The sequence below is a fragment of the Asparagus officinalis genome, chromosome 7 (assembly GCF_001876935.1).
Source record: "Asparagus officinalis chromosome 7, Aspof.V1, whole genome shotgun sequence".
NCBI lineage: Eukaryota > Viridiplantae > Streptophyta > Magnoliopsida > Asparagales > Asparagaceae > Asparagus > Asparagus officinalis.
In genome coordinates this window covers 67,278,134-67,298,398 of record NC_033800.1, presented here as the reverse complement: position 1 = coordinate 67,298,398, position 20,265 = coordinate 67,278,134, and the positions used below count along the sequence as shown (strand labels likewise).

Genomic DNA, 20,265 nt, shown 5'->3' with positions numbered 1-20,265 from the left:
GTACATATAGTTCAAAATTCAAGATTTCATGGGCAATAACTGACCATTTTGTTTATTCTTATTATTTTAAACCTAATGGCGATTAAGTATGTGTACTTTAAACTTTCAAAATTTTCATATGCTATAATCCATGATTTTTATCCATTTTTACTATGTTTGACTACATATCAGTGAAGAGTACTTTCAAATTCAAGATTTTAATATATTATAACCCATGATTTTTTTTTTCATTTTTGTTTATATGCACTCGGTGGCAATTAAGTACGCATACTTTGAAATTCACTATTTAATCTATTTTCCTTAATTTCGACTCAATGAAAATTATGTCTAAATACATCAAACTTTGCGATATTTTAAACATTTTCGTTCATTTAGACTTAATGACAATTAATTGAACGTAGTTTAAAATTCGCGAGTTTCGTTTTTATCTATTTTTGTTCTTTCTGATCCAATGATCATTAAGTATGCATACTTTTAAACTTCACAACTTTGGGCGATAATTTCACAAATTTTACCCATTTTATTTATTTTGACCCAATTAAAATTAAGTTTGATTGTGACCCAATTCACAATTTTCATAGCTATAAAATTTGATTTTTACCTATTTTCTTCCATTTCAACCTAATGACAATTGAGTATGTGGATTTCAAAACTATAATTTTTGTCAAGTTTCATTTATTTTGACCCACTCAGTATTAAGTACAAGTACTTCAAAATTCATGATATTCACGTGCTAACCAATTATTTTTGCCCATTGTTTTATCCCTTTCGAGACAATTAAATATGCGTATTTCAGTATTCGCGAGTTTATGGAGTATAATCCATAATTTTTATTATAACCCACGATCTTTGTTTATTTTCATTCTTTTCGACACAATGAGAATTAAGTAACCATATGTATAAATTTCCAGTTTCATAGGCTATAAGTATAACTAATGATTTTTGTGAATTTTCATTCTTTATAGCTCTATGACAATTGAATGTGTTTTCACAATTCATTATTTCAAAATTTGCTATTTCAAGTGCTTCTAATTTTTTTTATTTTTATGCATTATAACCAATGTTTTTTATTTGTTTTGACCCAATAACAATTAAGGGAAGTACAAACTTCATGATTTTCATGAGTTATAACTCAAGATTTTTATTCATTTCTGTTCGTTTTGTCTTAATGGCAACTAGGTATGCAAACTTCAAAGCTCACGATTTTCAAGAGCAACAAAACTATAATTTTAGTCGATCTTCATTCATTTCAACTAAATGTGAAGTAAGCATGTGTAGCTCAATATTTGCAATTTTATGGGCTATAGCCCACCATTTTTGCTCTTTTTATTTAATTTTCAATCCCATGCCAATTAAGTTTGCATACTTCAAAATTCTAATTTTTCGAGTCGATCCACGATTATGTCTAGGAGAATTTTTTGAAAGAGACCCAATTTGAAAAATATTTAGCAAAAACGATCGTTTTGCTAAATATTTAGCAAAATCCACCTCTTTTTGGCTAGCTCACTAAGACTGGCCAAAAAGAGGTCGATTTTGCAAATTATGGGTTTCAAAACACACAGGACTACTAGTCCCGTATGTTTAGGACTTGCTAATCGCCCTCTAAACACCACATCGAAAACCCACAGGCAGCAGAAAACCCATGAGAAAACCTACATGACTATTAGTCCTGTGGGTTTAACAGAGACCTAGCTTAAAATCCATGGGATTAGTAGTTCCGTGGGTTTTACAGAGACCCCAAAACATGCACAAAACATGCATGATTCTATTCTGACTTGTATCTTGTGTATATATAATATTTCACGTGCACAAAAAATTTAAGTCCACCTCATTTACATATTTAATTAGTATAATCCTTATATAGCTTACAAATTTTAAGAAATAAACATAACTTAAAACACAATCAATCCAAAACATCACAACATAATAGATAACGGTCCAAGGCAACACATTGTATATCTATAGTCTATACGCTAAAAATATTGCCACAAATCTAAATGTATCAAGTATATTTATTTACAAATAGAGTCTAAGTAGAAAATCCAATAAACTATCACATACAACCTAAAAGTCCGCTAAATACTTAAGCTGGTAAAAACAAGAGAGCGGCTATGCTGTAATTTTTCGGCACGACTGAGTATAAATAGGCTCGACAAATACAAGGACTACTAGTCCCGTGTATTTGCTAGGCCGACAAGGGGGAAGCCTCTGTTAAACCAATAGGACTAGTAGTCCCGGGGTTTCCTGCTATTTCACAGAAAGCCTACGGGACTACTACTCCCGTGGGTTTTCTATGTGGTGCTTAGAGGGCTATTAGCAAGCCCTAAACAAAATAGACTACCAGTCCCATGTGTTTTGAAACCTATATTTTGCAAAATCGATCTCATTTTAGCCAGCTTTAGTGAGCTGGCGAAAAGAAATCAAGTTTGTTAAATATTTAGCAAAACGGTCGTTTTTGCTAAATATTTTCCAAAATGGGTTTCTTTCAAACAACTCTCCTTATGTTTATGTTCACTAATTCGTTCTTTTTGACCGAATAACAAATGATTATGCGCATTTCAAAGTTAGAGATATTATAAGTTATAATCCATGATTTTTTTCTAAGTTCCATTTGATTTCGTCTCAATTAAGTATGTGTATTTTAAAATTTAGCAATTTTCAAGAGCAATATGCAACTAATGTTCAGTATTTTTGACCTGATGCCATATCGATAATAAAGTAAAGCTATTCAAAATTTGTAATTTTCATGCACTATAACCCATAATTTTTGTCCGTTTTCGTTTGTTTTGACCTAGTAGCTATTAATTATGCCATAAAACCTCGTGAATTTTGAAAAGTAGTGTGAATTATATTGATAATGAGCTCTAATTATGATGAATATCATTTATGGATGAATGATTATGCTAACAATTGATTTGAGATCAATAATTATGATGAATATCATTTATGGATGAATGATTATGCTAACAATTGATTTGAGATCAATTAAGAGTATATATGATATGGATGAATGATTATGCTAACAATTGATTTGAGATCAATTAAGAGTATATATGAGAGTATACAAAGGTAAAACATGCACAAAGAAGAAATTTGGAAAAACGACCAATTAAGAGTATATATGCTTTACACACTGATACAGTTCAAATCTGGAAAAACTCAAAAGACAAAAGTTGTAAGTATCTTCAATAGCTTTCCAACGCATCTTAAATGACCTCATTCCGAGGTAGGACGTGAAAGTTATAGCTAAAATACCGAAGACTATTTTCCCAGTCTGACTGGGCTTACTGTTTCGGGTTTGGGCTGTTTTGATTTGGGTTTGCAATTATATATATACATTTTTACACACGAAAAACACATCTTTTTATCAGTATTCCAAACCCTAGCAGACCCTCTTCCTTTCTCAAATCCTAATCATAATTTGTGAGATTTAGGAGAGTTCTTGAGGCGTTTGTCGAGAGGATGGCGGGATTTTACGACTTTGGTGAAGAGGGATCTTACACGCATGTGTTCAGGAGTTCAACACGACGTTTGAGGCAAGATCATCTTTCTCCAAACTTTTCCTTATAGTTAATTCATGATTTAAGATGTTTAATTGATGAATCTCATGTTAAAGCTTAACCTAATGTTTTAAAATTTTAGTTTATAATGTAAACCAATGTGAAAATCTGTATATTTAGTTGCTGTTTATATTAGTTGATGATCATAATCATTAGGGTTACTTTTATTTTTGTTTTAATTTATTAATCATACTTAAATCATGTTTAAACCCTAGTTTAACAATTAATTGTGTTTTCTTGTTAATTTAAGATGTATAAACCCTAGGTTTGTGATACCTAAGTGATGTGAACGTATTTAAATTATTTTATATCTGTTCAATGATTAGTTCCAATCATGCTTAGTTAATCATGTTGATATTTATGTTTTATTTGAGAAATTTTAGTTAATTGAGATGTTAATCCCTAACTAAATTAATTTAAGAGTTTAAATCATGTTGAGTTAATCCATGTTAAGCAAATATGAAAGTTTAAATCTTGTTATATGCCTTATGTTAATAAAATTAAGTTTTTGAATAAAATTACAAAAATACAAATGACAAAACCTAATCTGTGAAGATCTTCTCTGGCCGGTTGACAGACCAAGGCTAGCCGGTCAACCGATAAGATCCTGTGAGTGCACTTTGTGCACGTTTGCGTTCGGTCGACCGACGCCCTAGGGACGGTCGATCGACGCCCTAGGCGCGGTCGACCGACGCCCCGACGCCCTAGGCGCGGTCGACCGACCTGTATTCGCTTTTGTTTGAACTGTTGTTTTTACACCTTTTGTTTTTGAACGCGGAATTCGAGGCGCACGATGATACACGTACAATCATGAGTATACATATATAGTGTCGTAGCACACACATGGGTATCCCGAAGAGGATTAATACAGTTATTGTTTTGATTTCACAGGAGGTATGAGTTATTTAAACATTATATACTTGTATGGATATCGTTGATGAGCATCGCTCAGTACTACTTGGGATAGTGTGTCGATATACCATTAGTACCGGCTATTAAGTTGGGTTTTAGGATGCTTGATTTAGTAGTCCGTCCCGCACATGATGCGATGAGGCTTGTGAGCCATATACCTTGGATGCCTGATTTGGTAGTCTGTCTTGCACGTTGATGCGATGAGACTAATGAGTCGTGTACACTTTTAAGATGTCGATTTGGTAGTCCGTCCCGCATGATAATGTGATGAGTTATAAAGTTCGTAAGGATTTGCATTGTGATAATTATCTGATAACCTGAGGCTTGGTGGACGCCATTTATGAACATGACTCGTCGCTAAGTTATATATGACTGATATACTTTACTTTTGTAAGTACGCGGGATTATATGCAGTTGTTTACATTATCTTCCAAAGGATAGTTAAAGATATTTTTGGTTCGATATCGTGATGATTTTACTTTCTTATATTGCTATCTTTTATTCTTAGTTGGGATTAATGATCAGCGATTCACAATTTGAGACATATGGTATATACATGAGGGTTTTTTTGTTTGGATTATTTCGCTCGACGTATCAGTCTCGTGTTGTGAGTTTCTAATTATTGATTCTATTTAGATTGTTTATTCTTAGTCTGGTATTGATATTTAGTTATCTACAATTTGACACATATGGTATATACATGAGAATTTTCTTGTTTGGATTATTTCGCTCGACGTACTACGTCTCGTGTTGTAGGTTTCTAAATATTAATTCCATTTAGATACAAGGTAAATGATCTAGACAGACTATGCTTAATAGATAGAGCATCCATCACATCTAGTAGCTCTTCTCCTGGGGACAGATGAATTAATCTTGCTGTAGCGCTCTGACGTTCTTGTTGTTTTTCTTTTTTCTTTTTTAATTCCTTTCAGGTAGCAGCTTAGAGTTCCGAAGAGCCGCAGGATGACGAACTTCTAGCATAGTCGTCGTCACATATTTTTAGTAGATGAGACTCCACCGTAGTTGATATTTAACTCTAGACATTTAGAGTTTTGTATTTTATCTTGTAAATGGTGTGCCTTAGTTTATTTTTAGTTGACTCATATTGAGATACTTCACATTTATTTCAGACTTCAGTTGTATTCAGTTTATTCAGTTTATTCAGTTGAGACATGATTATGTTTATTAGGTATCTCTTTCTACATCATGTCTATTACATTTATTTTCCTTATTTTGCCTGTTTTGTACCTACACTTGTATTTAATTTCACTAAAGAGATATTACTGTGATGACAGTTTTGACATCTCTGGGTTCACATTGGACTGCAGCCATATGTGAAAACATGAGCGTCACATATGCATATATAAAAATTTACAATTTTCACATGTGCTCACCATTCTAGTCCTTTTTTTAAATTTCAACCCAACGAAAATTTAGTCTGTGTCCTTCAAGTGTAGCGATATTTTTGACCATTTTTGTTCATTTATGCCTAGTGACAAATTAAAGGTAAATTGCATTTAAAACCATAATTTTCTTGCTCGGTCACTTATTAAAATATTGGCACGCCAATAACCTCGATCATGCAAAGGTAAAAATTTTCACGTAAATGTTCCCATATGACACTAGCATGTTAATTTTATACCTTTCTAACCATTAATATTTATTATATTTATCATTAGACATATTCCTACTCTAATTTAAAGTAGAATTAAGATAAGTTTGAAAAAGATTTTTCATTGATTTAATATCAAATTTGACAAATATTAAAAGTTACAAAACTCTAAAATTAACATGTAAGTATTATAGAGAAACAATTAGGTGAAAATTTATGTGTTTAGATGATCAATGGCACTTGTGATAAATTTTTAACTTCTGGAATTTTCTTGACATAAAATAAAACTTGAGATATGTAAGTGACAAGAGCATGGAAAATTTATGGTTTTTAAGTGCAATTTAGTCACAAATTTATTATATGTACTTTGACCCAATATTTTTATCAATTTTTGAACAATTAAGGATGCATACTTCAAATTCACGACAATCATGGAGTAACCCATGTTTTCGATCAATTTTGTTAATTTCGACCCAATTGTAATCTAGTTTGCAAACTTTAAAATCCCCAACCTTCAGAATTATAACTTACGATTCTTGTTCATTTAAATAATTCTGACTCAAAAGAAATGAAGTGCAACTCAAAATTCCCTGATTTTCATGAGCTATAACCAAAATTTGCGATTTCCATTGTTCTAAACAAAAACATTTTGTCCAATTTTGTTCCTTTCGCAATAGAAAATAAGTACGTGTATTTCAAAACTCGCAATTTCAAGGGCTATGACCAAGATATTTATTCATTTTTTTCATTTCAACTCAATAACACTTAACTATGGGTATTTTTCAAACTTCACGATTTTCACGAGTTATATAACCCACAAATTTATCAATTTTCATTAGTTTTGACCTAATGGAAATAAAGTAAGCGTAGCTCAAAATTTCTTGATTTTCATGAGCTATAACCAATGATTTTTATCAATTTTCGTATGTTTGAACCAGATGCCAATTATGTATGGTACTTCAAATTTCAAAATTTGTGATTTCCATGAGTTATACAATCCATAATTATTGTTCATTTTCATTTGTTTTGACTAAGTGTCATTAATAATGTGTATTTCAAACTTGATTTTCATGGGCTATATAACACAATTATTGTACGAAGTGACAATTAATAATGCATATTCCAAAATTGACGATTTTCATGGACTAGTATCCACGAGTTTAGCCTAGTTTCATTCCTTTTGATTTAGTGACAGTTAAGTGTGCTTTCTTCTAAATTCACGATTTAATTTGCTCTAGCCCAATGATTTTTGCCTATTTTCATTTGTTTCAACCCAATGCCAGTTACACACTATACTTCAAAATTTGCAATTTTCAGTATATAACCCATAAGTTTTGTATATTTTTTGTCATTTCTACCAATGGCAACTAAGTATGCGTACTTCAACATTCCACCATTTTTCATGGGCGATAATGCATGATTTTGTTAATTTTCGTTTATTTGAACTCATGACAATTAAGAACGCATAGTTTAAAATTCACAATTTCATAGGCTATAACTATAATTTTTACTCATTTTCGTTATCAGCCCAACATAAACTAAGAATTCATAGTACATTGTTCACGATTTTATGGGCTATAACCTGCAATTATTGTCCATTTTTTTTGTTTCGATCAATTTGTCACTACCTATGCGTACTTTAAAATTTCCAATTTCATGTATTGTAACCCAACCATTTTTTTCTATTTTTTCCTTTCTACCCAACGACATTTATGTATGTGTACTTCAATATTTCGTGATTTTCTTGAGTTATAACCTGCAATTTTAATTTGTTTTCATTCATTTCGATCCAATTAGAAATAAGTACGTGTACTTCAAAATTAGCTATTTCTTGGGCTATAACTAGTGTTTTTTGTTCATTCTTGCTCTTGTCAACTCAATAGCAGTTAAAAGTAGTGGTAATTCGAAAGTCTCAATTTTCATGAACTCTAACTTAAGATTTTTGTCCATTTTCATTCATATCAATGCAATAGAAATTATGTCTATTTGAAAATTTTTGTGATTTTCAAAGGGACATGAATTGTTCAACAAATTGTGAAAGGACAACATGACATCCTTGGTTCTGAGGATCTAAGTAAATGTCAAGTGCATGATGTGGCCTGTGCTCCATCTTTAGATCAGTGAACTGCATGTTTGCAATGGCCCCTAAATTGAAGCCCACGTTCTCTGAACTGAATACCGGCTTAGGATACACCTAAGGTCAAGGTGTATGTCATTTTACTCTAAAATTAAATGACTAAGGAATATAGTATAACTACCGTTAAACTAACTTTTTGGTCATGATTTCTTTTTGGGAAAAGTTTTTATAGGTAAAACCAACTGAAGATGCACAACCCTACAATACCTCTTCATATTTGACCTCTAAGTTCCACTTCACCAAGTCAGGTGGTTAAGAGTAATGTATGCGTGAATTCAATAATCAATATGTATTCACATCAGAAGATTTAGTCATGAATCTCAACATGGACCAAGGAATAATTTAACTAATAGACTAAAATAGTAGAACCACATCATACCCTTTAAACTCAAGTAGCAAAAAGCTTTCTATAGAACAACCTATTAATATAATTTTAGTGAAAAAATAATTTTCACTGAAGAATATTACGGAAAAACGTTCATAAAAATAGGTCGCCTCACAATTTCAGTTGTTTTCACATGCATTATGCATGCCTAATTTAACTAGTATTTGCTAAGAATAATAGTCTATAACTAGGAGAAATGAAGAAAACCATAGAAGTAAGGTACCTTCTGCTTTATCTGTGAACTCCAAAGGTCTGAATGATACCCATTGCCATCAACGGCTGTTGATGTAAAAGTTGGTCCACTCTGAGTATTTAGGAGTGGCCTCCTAATAACAACAAAATCTTCATCACTGTCGTAGTCTAACCTTCTTCTTTGGACCATGGCTCGCAAAATCAATGCCAATAAAAGTGAAAGCACCTGGAAAAAAAATAAAATCAAGGATCATATGTAGTTTTTTGAATTTGAACCTACAGTCCTCCATGCCTTTATACAAGTAACTTCATTAAGGAAACTTGGAAATCTGCGGTATACATTATGAACAAAAACATCCTGGAATGTAAAAATAAACTACTCTTCAGCGAATAGTCCAAGGAGTCCGTGTTTTGTTTTTTGTTCTTTTCTTTCTTTTTGCAGTTTAATGTGCAGTGTATATGTGTTAGTCAAAAATTGATAACTTCACATTGCCGACGGAACTACAGCACAAATTTATAACTTCACATTGCTGATGGAACTACAGCACAAATTTATAACTTCACACTGCTGACGGAACTACAGCACTCTAGTGACACCTGCAGTCATGAAATAACTAACTACATAAAGCCGTCAAATGTTAGATAAGGGGAATGTTCATTAAATACATGTTTAGTTCACATCTATAATGAATATATGTATCATGCTTCAGATTTATGAAAGTTTCTCACGTTATACATTTCAGACACTCTATACTTGGCAGTCACGTCATGCAGCAGACCTCTAAATTTAGGCACTCCGTAGAAACATACTGAGAAACAAATTTGCAGGTTTGGCACATGCATGCACTGTGATAATGCAAAGTAGTTGGGGAAAAAACATACTCTTAGAAAAGACTGGTATTAGTGTAGCTCTACTATACAATAAGGGATAATTTTCTTTAAACCAAGAGCAAAGTAGCATACCTGAGTTACAACTACAGTACCTGCAACCCACTCACACATATCTAAATTATCATTTATAAATGCCTGAAGATGTTTTAATTGTCCGGTTGAATCATATGGAAGATCCTGAAAAACCACAATATGTCATTTAACAATGTCTGGGAAATATCATACATATACAAAATTAAGCAATCTTAATTAGCTTCCTAAATTGTAGCGTTACAAACTAACCTCCTCCCAATGCTTGTTGAACACTATGTCCCCTAGCAATACAGCTTCTAGTAGGAAGAGAATCATGGTGAATACTGCAAACTGTTATTGATCAAAGTTAAGAAACCATAAACTTAAGCCAAGAGCTCAAAGAAAAAGATAAAGACTAAACACTACTTGAATTTGGAATGCATCCCTTGATCCATACATGAGAAGAATATTTAAGTGGTAGGGAGGTTGAAAGTTTTGTCTTTAACTACATCAATCCAATAAAATAATTACAATAAAGTGCCAAGAGGAAACAATTCAAGACAACTAACTGGAGAATTATGTAGATAGTCTACACCTACTAAAATTATGTAGATAGTCTACACCTACTAACAGTTGAAACTTATCAAGCATATCGGTGTCTCACAGATCAATGCAATATCCTAGAAAATTGACCACCATTGCTCTCAAGAGGAGTTTATGAAGAGCAAAAAAGGTGAAAATGAAGAAAATGGAGATATCATTCCTGGAGATGATAGTAGCAACGGACCTGTTTGGAATACAAATTGATGTTAGGCTCTCTTTACTGACGCATGGAGAGCTATGAATTTAGTGTGAAGCACGTGGGCGTGGGGGCCACTAGTGTGAACGCGGAGAGGAAAAACCGCGTGAAGAGCAAAGAAAGGCAAGTGGGGGCCACAACAGAGAGCTAAACCGCATGAAGAGCTGGGACGTAGGCAAACTCGTGAGCGGATTTTCGTTGCGTGGGGGCCACATCCGCGTGAGAGGGTGGAAATTTCGGCAACACCTCTGGTGCTCAACAAGAGAGTAGATCTCAACTAAATCCCTATTTCACAAAGGAAACAAGAACTGAAAGCAAAATATCTCAACAAAGAGAGAAATCAACTCTTCCTCTCATCAGTTCTAGGACTGACCTATCGAGGAAACCTAAACTCTCTATTACAAGTCACAGCACGAACAATCAATTTTAACGTGGTTTGGCAAATTGCCTACGTCCACGGGGCAATGAGGGTGGATCTACTATTAGAGAAAAAAATACAAATGGGTTTACAATCACACAACTCTCACAAATTAAACCCTCAAATAGGCTCTTAGTTTTTCTTCTCAAAAAGGTTAGCCTCCAAAACTTTTCTCACTGCCAATTTTCCCCTTTACAGCCGTCAAAACCTGCTTCTCCCCTTTTGCACAGTTGCCAAAACTTTCAGCCGTTTTTTTTCTTCTGTAATTTTGCTCTTTGCCTGCGCCCTCCTTTTTCACTCTGAAACCCTAGAACACTAAGGTATTTATAGCACTGCGATTGGGTGGGCCAGAACTCGAACAGAAACACACGGAAGAGGCTAAGCACACCCTCTCACGCGGATGTGGCTCCCACGTAACGAAAATCCGCTCACGAGTTTGCCTACGTTTCAGCTCTTCATACGGTTTAGCTCTCTGTTGTGGCCCTCACTTGCCTTTCTTTGCTCTTCACATGGTTTTTCCTCTCTGCGTTCACACTAGTGGCCCCCACGCCCACGTGCTTCACCACAAGTGGTAATTTGGATGAACTACGTGAGGCTTGATTCCTTGAGTAAGAGGATACGTAGACAATTATTTATAATGCAGCCGATTTGGTGAGTAGATACCAACGTTTGGAGTTTGTTCGCATTCTCGTTTGGGTCTCGACTTGTTATGGATTGAGTCCGTTGTTATGGTTTTGTTCCACTTCGTACTGAACGTAACAAGTGAGACATTTGTTTTAATTGGTGTTGGCTCAGTTTTAAAAAAACTTTACCGAGGTGGAGAATTATGAAACACGTGGGCGTGGGGGCCACTAGTGTGAATGCGGAGAGGAAAAACTGCGTGAAGAGCAAAGAAAGGCAAGTGGGGGTCACAACGGAGAGCTAAACCGTATGAAGAGCTGCGACGTAGGCAAACTCGTGAGCGGATTTTCGTTGCATGGGGGCCACATCCGCATGAGAGGGTGTGCTTAGCCTCTTCTGCATGTTTCTGTTCGAGTTCTGGCCCACCCAATCGCAGTGCTATAAATACCCTAGTGTTCTAGGGTTTCGGAGTGAAAAAGGAGGGCGTAGGCAGAGAGCAAAATTGCAGGAAAAAACGGCTGAAAGTTTTGGCAGTTGCGTAAAAGGGGAGAAGCAGGCTTTGACAGCTGTAAAGGGGAAAATTAGCAGAGAGAAGTTTTGGAGGCTGACATTTTTTAGAAGAAAAGCAAGGAGCCTATTTGAGGGTTTAATTTGTGAGAGTCGTGTGATTGTAAACTCATTTGTATTTTTTTCTCTAATAGTAGATCCCCCTCCTTGCCCTGTGGACGTAGGCAATTTGCCGAACCACGTTAAAATTAATTGCTCGTACTGTGACTTGTAATAGAGAGTTTAGGTTCCTTCGATAGGTCAGTCCTAGAACTGATGAGAGAAAGAGCTGATATCCCACTTTATTAAGATATTTTACTTTCGGTTCTTGTTTTCCTTGTGAAACAGGGATTTAGTCAAGGTTTTAACTATCGCCCGACATGTCCGACATGTCGGCTGACATATCGGTTTGAGGATACATGTCCGACATGTCGGCTGACATATCGGTTTGAGGATTTGACCGACACGACATTGGCGTTTTCAACTCGTATGTCGGTTTTTAGGGTCAAATCGAAAATATCAGGGTTATTTCGGGCATATCAGTCTATTTTTTAGCTTTAAAAAATCAACCGATATGATACTTTTTTTTAAGATCTGTTTTTTGTTATCGGGTTTGGATTTAGTGATAAATACCCAAACCCGTTTGACCCGTTCTCATGTTTAAGAGTTTCTTATGAACCCGATAGAAAGAATTTATGAATCCAAATCCATATATTATTTATTTTTTTATATGTTTTGTCTATAAAATTTATAAAGTATGCTTATATTAAATTTATGAATGTTTAGATTATATTTAGGACATGATATTATACATATGTGCACTACCCGATATGACAATACGATATTTAGTCAATGTCCCCCGATATATCCCCGATTTCCGCTATCCGATATGGATTTCAGCCATCCGATATGAACCCGACATCCGACATTTAAAACCTTGGATTTAGTTAAGATCTACTCTCTTGTTGAGCATCAGAGGTGCTGTCGAAATTTCCGTTGCGCACAACATTTAGTTCAAAGCTATCATTCAAAAGCTAGTTATGGTTATATTTTCTATGGTTGAATTATGTGCTCTATGACATATCTACTCATTAGTGACCCACATACTTGTCAAACAAACACTTCATCCTAAAAGAATGCCAGTCATGTTTAGTTCTACTATACGAGAATTACTAATTTTCAGGCTCATAACTACTATTATTCATTAGAAACTTCTCTATCGGTTCACTCTTGGCTTGGAACCATTAGATGTTTTAGACACCTTTCTAGAACACATCTAATGTGGGCAATTCAATATTGGCATCAAGAGGAAGTTCCTCATACAGAATCATCAGGTCAGATATGGACATATGTAATTTCGAGTATTCATGCCCCAATAGTCCAATTCCATATTTTTTTAGTAGGATCCTTGGCATTATGTTTGGCTATGACATTGATCGGTTAAATTTGCCAGGTTACAGGAATTCCAGACTCTTTTCTTCAATCTGAATTCTAAACCATAACTCTTGTTCCTTCTCAAATTCAACCATAATGGACTCATCCAATTAAACTATGGCTATCTACTCCTTTTTCTGATCCAACGAAGAAGAATAAGCATCAAACATCAAGAAACCACGAAGTATATGACAATCAATGTCGAAATCATTAAGGGTAGAATATGGATCTATATTTGCACTTGAACTTCCCTATAAATGATCATATGACGTTAATCCTTGAATATGATTGGGTTACGTCTCAATTTTTGATGATGAGGTTCAACTAGAGAGAGTTTGATCTATACTGCTATGGACTCGCGATCGAGCTTGCCAAAGGAGGAAGATGAAAAGTCTATTGTGGGGACTAAAAACATGATGGTTTTATTGAATCTAAAATTGAACTGCAAGACATTTGGAGAGGAGCCTTGGATTGATATTTTTTCATTGTTATCACGAGAAGCTCTCAAACATAAAAGATTGAATATTAGGAGAAAAAACAAAATATACAGAATGAGCTTTTGTGAAACTATGAAAACACATGGGCATGAGTGCATATTGGTGGTCAAAAAATACACAGAAGTAACCACTTTTGTAATTTTATAATCCAACATTAGTCAGGATGATGAGACTGAGAGAGTGATGTAGTTCATTGAATCAAATTAGGATGGTTATAATGGAGTTGCGCTTCTGAAGTTGTTGTTGTTGTTGTATCAGGAATATTCTGTTAACTAATTTCCCAAAACTTGATTATTTATTATACTACAATGTCCTTTCCTATAAAGTTATGGGCGTGTGGGTGGCCGTACGCCACCTTCTTACTCTAGAAAAGAAAAACTGCACCAATTTCCAAACATCAACAGAATAGCATAACGAAAAACACAGTTCAAACTCCAAATTTCCAAACATTCAGGCAGACGTATTGATGTATAAAAGAAATAAACAAGAGATGCATAAATAGATAGCTCAACGCGAAGGTGATTATACTCAAGGATACAAAACAAAGGCAGCATCTGCTGATGGCTTCAGCAGCAACGTGTCCAGTGAAAGCAATCAAACACATGAGAATCCCAATCCCCATCAGAGCACTTACAAACCTGCCCCATCAATTGAAACATACAATATAAACAATGCAACAAGCCAATGAAAATCTCTGCAATTTTAAGCAAAACAGCAACGGTTGAATTGCATATTAAACTGAAATCATTAGGGTGCATTAGGCCCACATTGACTACATGGGAAGTCAATTGTGGCTTTTCTCAGCCAATCCCATCATCCTGCTCGCAAGCGCCCAACGCAGGATGTGAACCTGGCATTGCATCACTCGTCCGCGACTAGCCTAGTGCAAAGTCAAAAACGAGTGGTGCCCGAATTGCAGTGTTCGACCAAGACTAGACCACTGCAAAGCCGCGGGCGCCGGAACTATGAAAGCAATGTGATGGTATGTTAGGGTCCATTTAGTCAATTCGGGTTCACAAGATATTTGGGCTCATTCTCCTAAATCTACTGCATATAGCAAACTAGCTTCCAATTGACATGAAATAATTAAGCTACCAAATTCGATCAATTATAATATAATTACAATAAAAAAAATCTATTGAAAAAATTACCATGGAGCAGGGAGCTTATCGATATCGAACCCAAATCCATCCCCATCCCCACCCCCACCCTTTCCCCCTCTCAAATGAATCAAAATCCAAACCGAGTAGAGAACGATCGAGACCCCAACGAAGGTCTGGATAAAACTGAGGAGCTTTAAAAGCGAAGCGAGACAACTCTGGCACAAGCTCGACCTCATTCCGCCTCAAACCCTACAAACGAAATTCCCAAACCCTAAAAATCCCAAAATTTTTTTGGTAAAGAAAGGAGAATTAGTCGCGGAGCCGTAAACTCGAAATTACCGGAATTAATTAATCAATTGATTATGAATGTAATGTAGTCGTAATGATGGAGTTCCGACATAAATACTGCTGGCTTTAATTTGGTTTAATGATGGTTGATGCTGTTTTAAACGGGCTTTATTAACGCGGGACAGCTAGGCGACAGCTAAGCTTCCGAGTAGCATGATAGTGGGCTGCGGACGGCTGGGCTAAAAGTTTCCTTTTAAATGGGCTAATCTCTGCTTTAGCCCAATTACAAAGTATCTCTAGATGGAGCTGCAGAAGGATAAGAAATTTCATTTGATTGGCCTGGGCCTGCTTGAAAATCAAGGCGCCCAACAATAACTTGTATGGGCCTGTTTGACAGTCAAGGCGCCCAACAAAGAGGTCCCCAAGGGAAGTGGGGTCACCTAACACTTCCCTGTAGGCGAATCAGCCCCTGACTACTCTTAGTCATAGTCTGCGATACTGTCATCCAACATTTATCATTTTATCTTATGCAAAAATGAAGATGTCCTGGGTTTATATTTCATTTTTCTGTAAGTTAGTATATTGGGTTACATGTTTGAGGTCTAAGATAATAAATTCTGCTCGAGATCTCGAAGAGCATACTAATCGAAATTATATAAATTACTTGCAAAATATTTCAATAATACAATTTTTTGCAGAATCCTCTCTTATAAATTCCGTTGGCTCCTTTCCATCCCCTTGTACTTCATGTCTTTCTTTAGGCTTCCTAGGCGGTTTATCAAGACAGTGGATAAGATTAGACGTAGTTTACTACTGGGAGGATAAATCGACGGGATGTAACTCTTTGGAGGGTCCTTTCCCTCTAGCCTATAGTCTAGTGACTCTAGCATTCTCTAATAATGTCTGTGTTAGATTACAAGGTATTTGCATGGTAACAACTGGATATGACATTCACTGGAGAAGAGGTTCACCTGGTGCAGGTCCTTGAGGATTCTCTTGCGACCCCCACCTGTTTGACATCTCAAGCCAAGGATGAGGTGTGATCACCTAGCCTACAAGTGTTCTCTAAGTAAAATCTGTTGCGCGTCGGAAGCGTGCTCGTGAACCAAACCCCACACGAGCCGGCGACCAACAGGAGGAGAACAACCAACGAATGCAATTCACAAAAGAACGGCACAAACCAATCACAAATACAGAGATTTACGTGGTTCAGCAAGTTACCTACGTCCACGGGGAGAGGATGGAGAGATTTTACTATATGGAGGAGAAATACAATAGGTTACAACTCTCTCAAACACTCAAAATAACCCTAACCAACAATCTCTCACTCCCTCACAATAATCTCCCTCTCAAAGTACTCAAAAGACTCTATTTTCTCTCTTATTCTCTGATTCTAATCTCTTCTAAAATGTTATATATATATATAGAAACCCTAAAACCAAAACAAACTAGGAATCCAACAATTCTAAAATCAAAACCAAAACAGACTAGGAATCCCAATAACCTTAAAACCAAAATAGACTAGGAATCTAATAATTCTAAAATCAAACCAAAAGAGACTAGGAATCTTGTTTGGCTCAATAACCTATTATCCAACAATTCTCTACCTCGGTGAAGTATTCCCAAAACTGAGTCGACACTAACAAGAGCACCAATGTGTCGTTTCTTCAAATCCGACTGCACAAATGTGGTTGTCTATGTATCCCCTCTCCCATGGGATCAAGTCGTCCGTAGTTCCTCCAAATGGCCTCAACATGCCTCAACAAAGCATGAATCTGTAACAAACTTCTACACACCAATTTCTCCTTTCCTGCAGCTCGAAACCCCAATGACTGAGTTATATAAATTTCTTCATCAAGATCATCATGAAGAAAAACTGTTTTTACATCCAACTGATCCAATTCCAATCCATACTGTGCCACAAAAGCTAGCAAGATCCGAATTGAAGAGTTCTTTACCACCGAAGAAAAGACTTCATTGTAGTCAATGCCTTCTTCCTATGCATAACCATTCGCTACTAATTTAGCTTTGAACTTCACTGGAGTGTTCTGAATGCCCTCCTTCTTGGTATACACCTATTTACAACCAATTGTCTTCCGCCCCTTTGGAAGCTCGACAAGCTCCCATGTGTCGTTCTTCTGAAGAGACTATGTCTCCTCTCGCATAGCCTTCTGCCAAAAATCTGCCTCTGAACTCTGCTCAGCCTCTCTGAATGTAGTAGGAACCATCTCATCGACATTCTCCACCGAAAGTACATACGCAATCACTGTATCTGTATACTTTACTGGCAAACGTTTGTCTCTCCTGGGTCTCCGAACCGCAGTCGAATTCTGAGCCATCGGTCCCTGATCCTGCTTGTTGGCCTTCTTGTTTTGATGATGTTTAACAAACAATTTATTACTAATGTTGTTTGTCTAGTGTTTGTACTTTCTTATTTATTGTAGACAAATAACAAGTTAGAGAATGGATGGAATTGTGCATTCACGATCATATCCAATAGAGGTTGGCGGAATAGTAGGTGAAGCTATGTACAATTCAAGTTGAAGATTCAAGTTCAAGCTTCATCCGCTAGATTACCAAGTCAAGCTATTGAAGATCAAGATCAAGCTTGGGTAATTTAATTTAGAAGTTTATATTATGTGTGTTAGTACCTTAAGCTCAATATAATATACACACACACATTTATTGGTTTCCATGTATATATATAGTTATATATATACATATATGTTTAGGTTTGATAGTTTTCAAGTTTTACTATGAAACAATTAAATATAAATAGAAAACATATTTTTGTTTCATACTTACATGCATATATTTGATTTCATCAATATCAATTTTATTTAGTTCAATGAAATCATGTTTTAGTGCATCATTATATGTGTATTTGTAAAAATACTATATTCATTATTTATAAACTTTATAACAATAGTTTATATCTTTCTTTAAGTCTATAAAACCATTTTGTATTATTTTAAAACATGGTTAAGCTAAAATGCCAAAACTCATATATTCGCATTTTCATGTTTTGGACTATTTTGCAAAATAATGATATTTTTCATTTGGATAGTCCTTTTTGAAAACCAGTCTTTGTAGCATGTTTATTATCATGTCTATAATTATTCCCTAAAGTTTTACATTTTTTGGAATTTATTTGATTTATTATCATGTCTATAATTATTCCCTAAAGTTTTACATTTTTTGGAATTTATTTGATATTTTTAAACAGGGTTTTAAAATCAGAAAATTAACTTTCATACATGTTTTGTCATATGTAAGTTTACGGTCGACCGTCACGGTCGACCGTGCCTTTGTTTTTAATCTGCGGAGCCAATAGCAACTTTCGCGGTCGACCGTCACGGTCGACCGTCAGCTCGAAAATTCCCACGGTCGACCGCTACGGTCGACCGTCAAAGTTTCTAAAATTTGCTGAGCCTTGAAAGTGGCTCGCGGTCGACAGCGAGATTTTCACGGTCGACCGCAGTTTACTCCAATGGTCATTATGTACATAATTTGAATTTCGATTCTGTTGGTTTTTTGGTCATTTCTGTTGGGCTTTTGGCTGAGGTTTTGGGAGGCTATAAATTCCCTATTGATCTCAGTTCTCATGTATAGAAAAGAAGTTTTTAGACAAGAGTTTAACAAGGGTTTAAGTTTGTTTAGTGTTTGTTTAAAATAGTTTTGTTTGTGAAGAAGTTTTACACAAGTGAAGGAGATCATCTACATTTCTTGGGCTTCGTTTTAATCCATCTCTCCATATTATTTTTCAGAGAAGAATTTCAAAACTCAATACTAGCTTTGTATTAATTCTTTGTTGTTTATCATTTTTATTAAGCTAGTATTTTTAATTGAGTTTAGTTGATTTGATTTCACTCATTGTTTACACACACCCACTTGAGCTTATTGTATTTGTATATATTGTATATTTGGGTTGGTGAGAGTTGTAATAATTAAGTGTGAGCTTTCATTATGTTCTCATCCATATTAGATAATAATTATTTATTGTAATTGTGCTTATCGTGAGAATCACTTTGTAATACACTTGTACACCAAGAGAAGTGTGTGGCGAGAGTCGGGGATCGTCCCAAGAGGAGTGGCGTCGGTTGACGAACATAGGGAGAGGTTGTATCCGAGCACTTGAGGGAGACACGTCTAGTTCCAACACTTGAGAGGGTGTAGAGTGGGATTGCAAGAGTGTTGATTGTAGAGTTTTCGGTAAACTAGAAAACCATAGTGTGAGGTGTAAACGTTATTCGGGTAAGCGTAGAAAACCCGGTTGTGATAGTGGATTTTTCCCCGGGAGTGAGGAGCGGAGACGTAGGACGGAAGGTCCGAACTCCGTGATCATATTATGTGTTTGCATTGTTTATTTACACTATCACTCTTATCTTGTTTATGTTTATTTCACCCTTGTGTTAGTTTATATATCCTTGCATATATTTTTATCATATAGGATATATCTCATTGTTCATATTGCTTATTCTTGCTTACAACATACTGTATATCTATCTTGCAAGAATAATATTTGAATTAATTTTAATTAGCATTAAATCGGATTAGATTAGCATAAGACCCTAACCCCCCCCTCTAGGGTCTAACAATTAGTATCAGAGCTTGGTGCTCTTTGATTTAAGATCTAATCGCCTTGAGTTAAAGATTCAAGTTATCTTTTTATGCTAATCTTGTTTTGATTTTATTTGTATCTTGCTTGCATATATATTTTTTTATTATGGACATACATTGTGCATCTTGTTTAGGCTATGATCCTATTGTTGCTCCTAAAATATATAATCTCCCCTATGACCAATGGTGTTCTAGATTTAACATATTTGTTAGATCTAAACAATTCGATTTATGGGAA

The 20,265-nt window shown here is 35.3% G+C and overlaps 1 protein-coding gene across 2 annotated transcripts in view; it reads right to left on the bottom strand.

Annotated features, from left to right (window-relative positions):
- The window catches only part of LOC109850242 (tetraspanin-18), a 31,462-nt gene extending 15,934 nt beyond the window's left edge, over positions 1 to 15,528 (bottom strand). Inside the window, exons 1-6 of one of the 2 annotated variants that reach the window (XR_002249388.1) lie at positions 15,459 to 15,528; positions 15,168 to 15,368; positions 14,555 to 14,654; positions 9,972 to 10,052; positions 9,762 to 9,866; positions 8,830 to 9,024 (exon numbers count right to left, since the gene is read on the bottom strand). Coding sequence is in view for 1 of the 2 variants with exons in the window: in XM_020420209.1 (XP_020275798.1) it covers positions 8,830 to 9,024; positions 9,762 to 9,866; positions 9,972 to 10,052; positions 14,555 to 14,654; positions 15,168 to 15,355 (669 nt within the window). In the remaining variant the exon portion in view is untranslated. The other variant, XM_020420209.1, reaches the window with a different exon arrangement.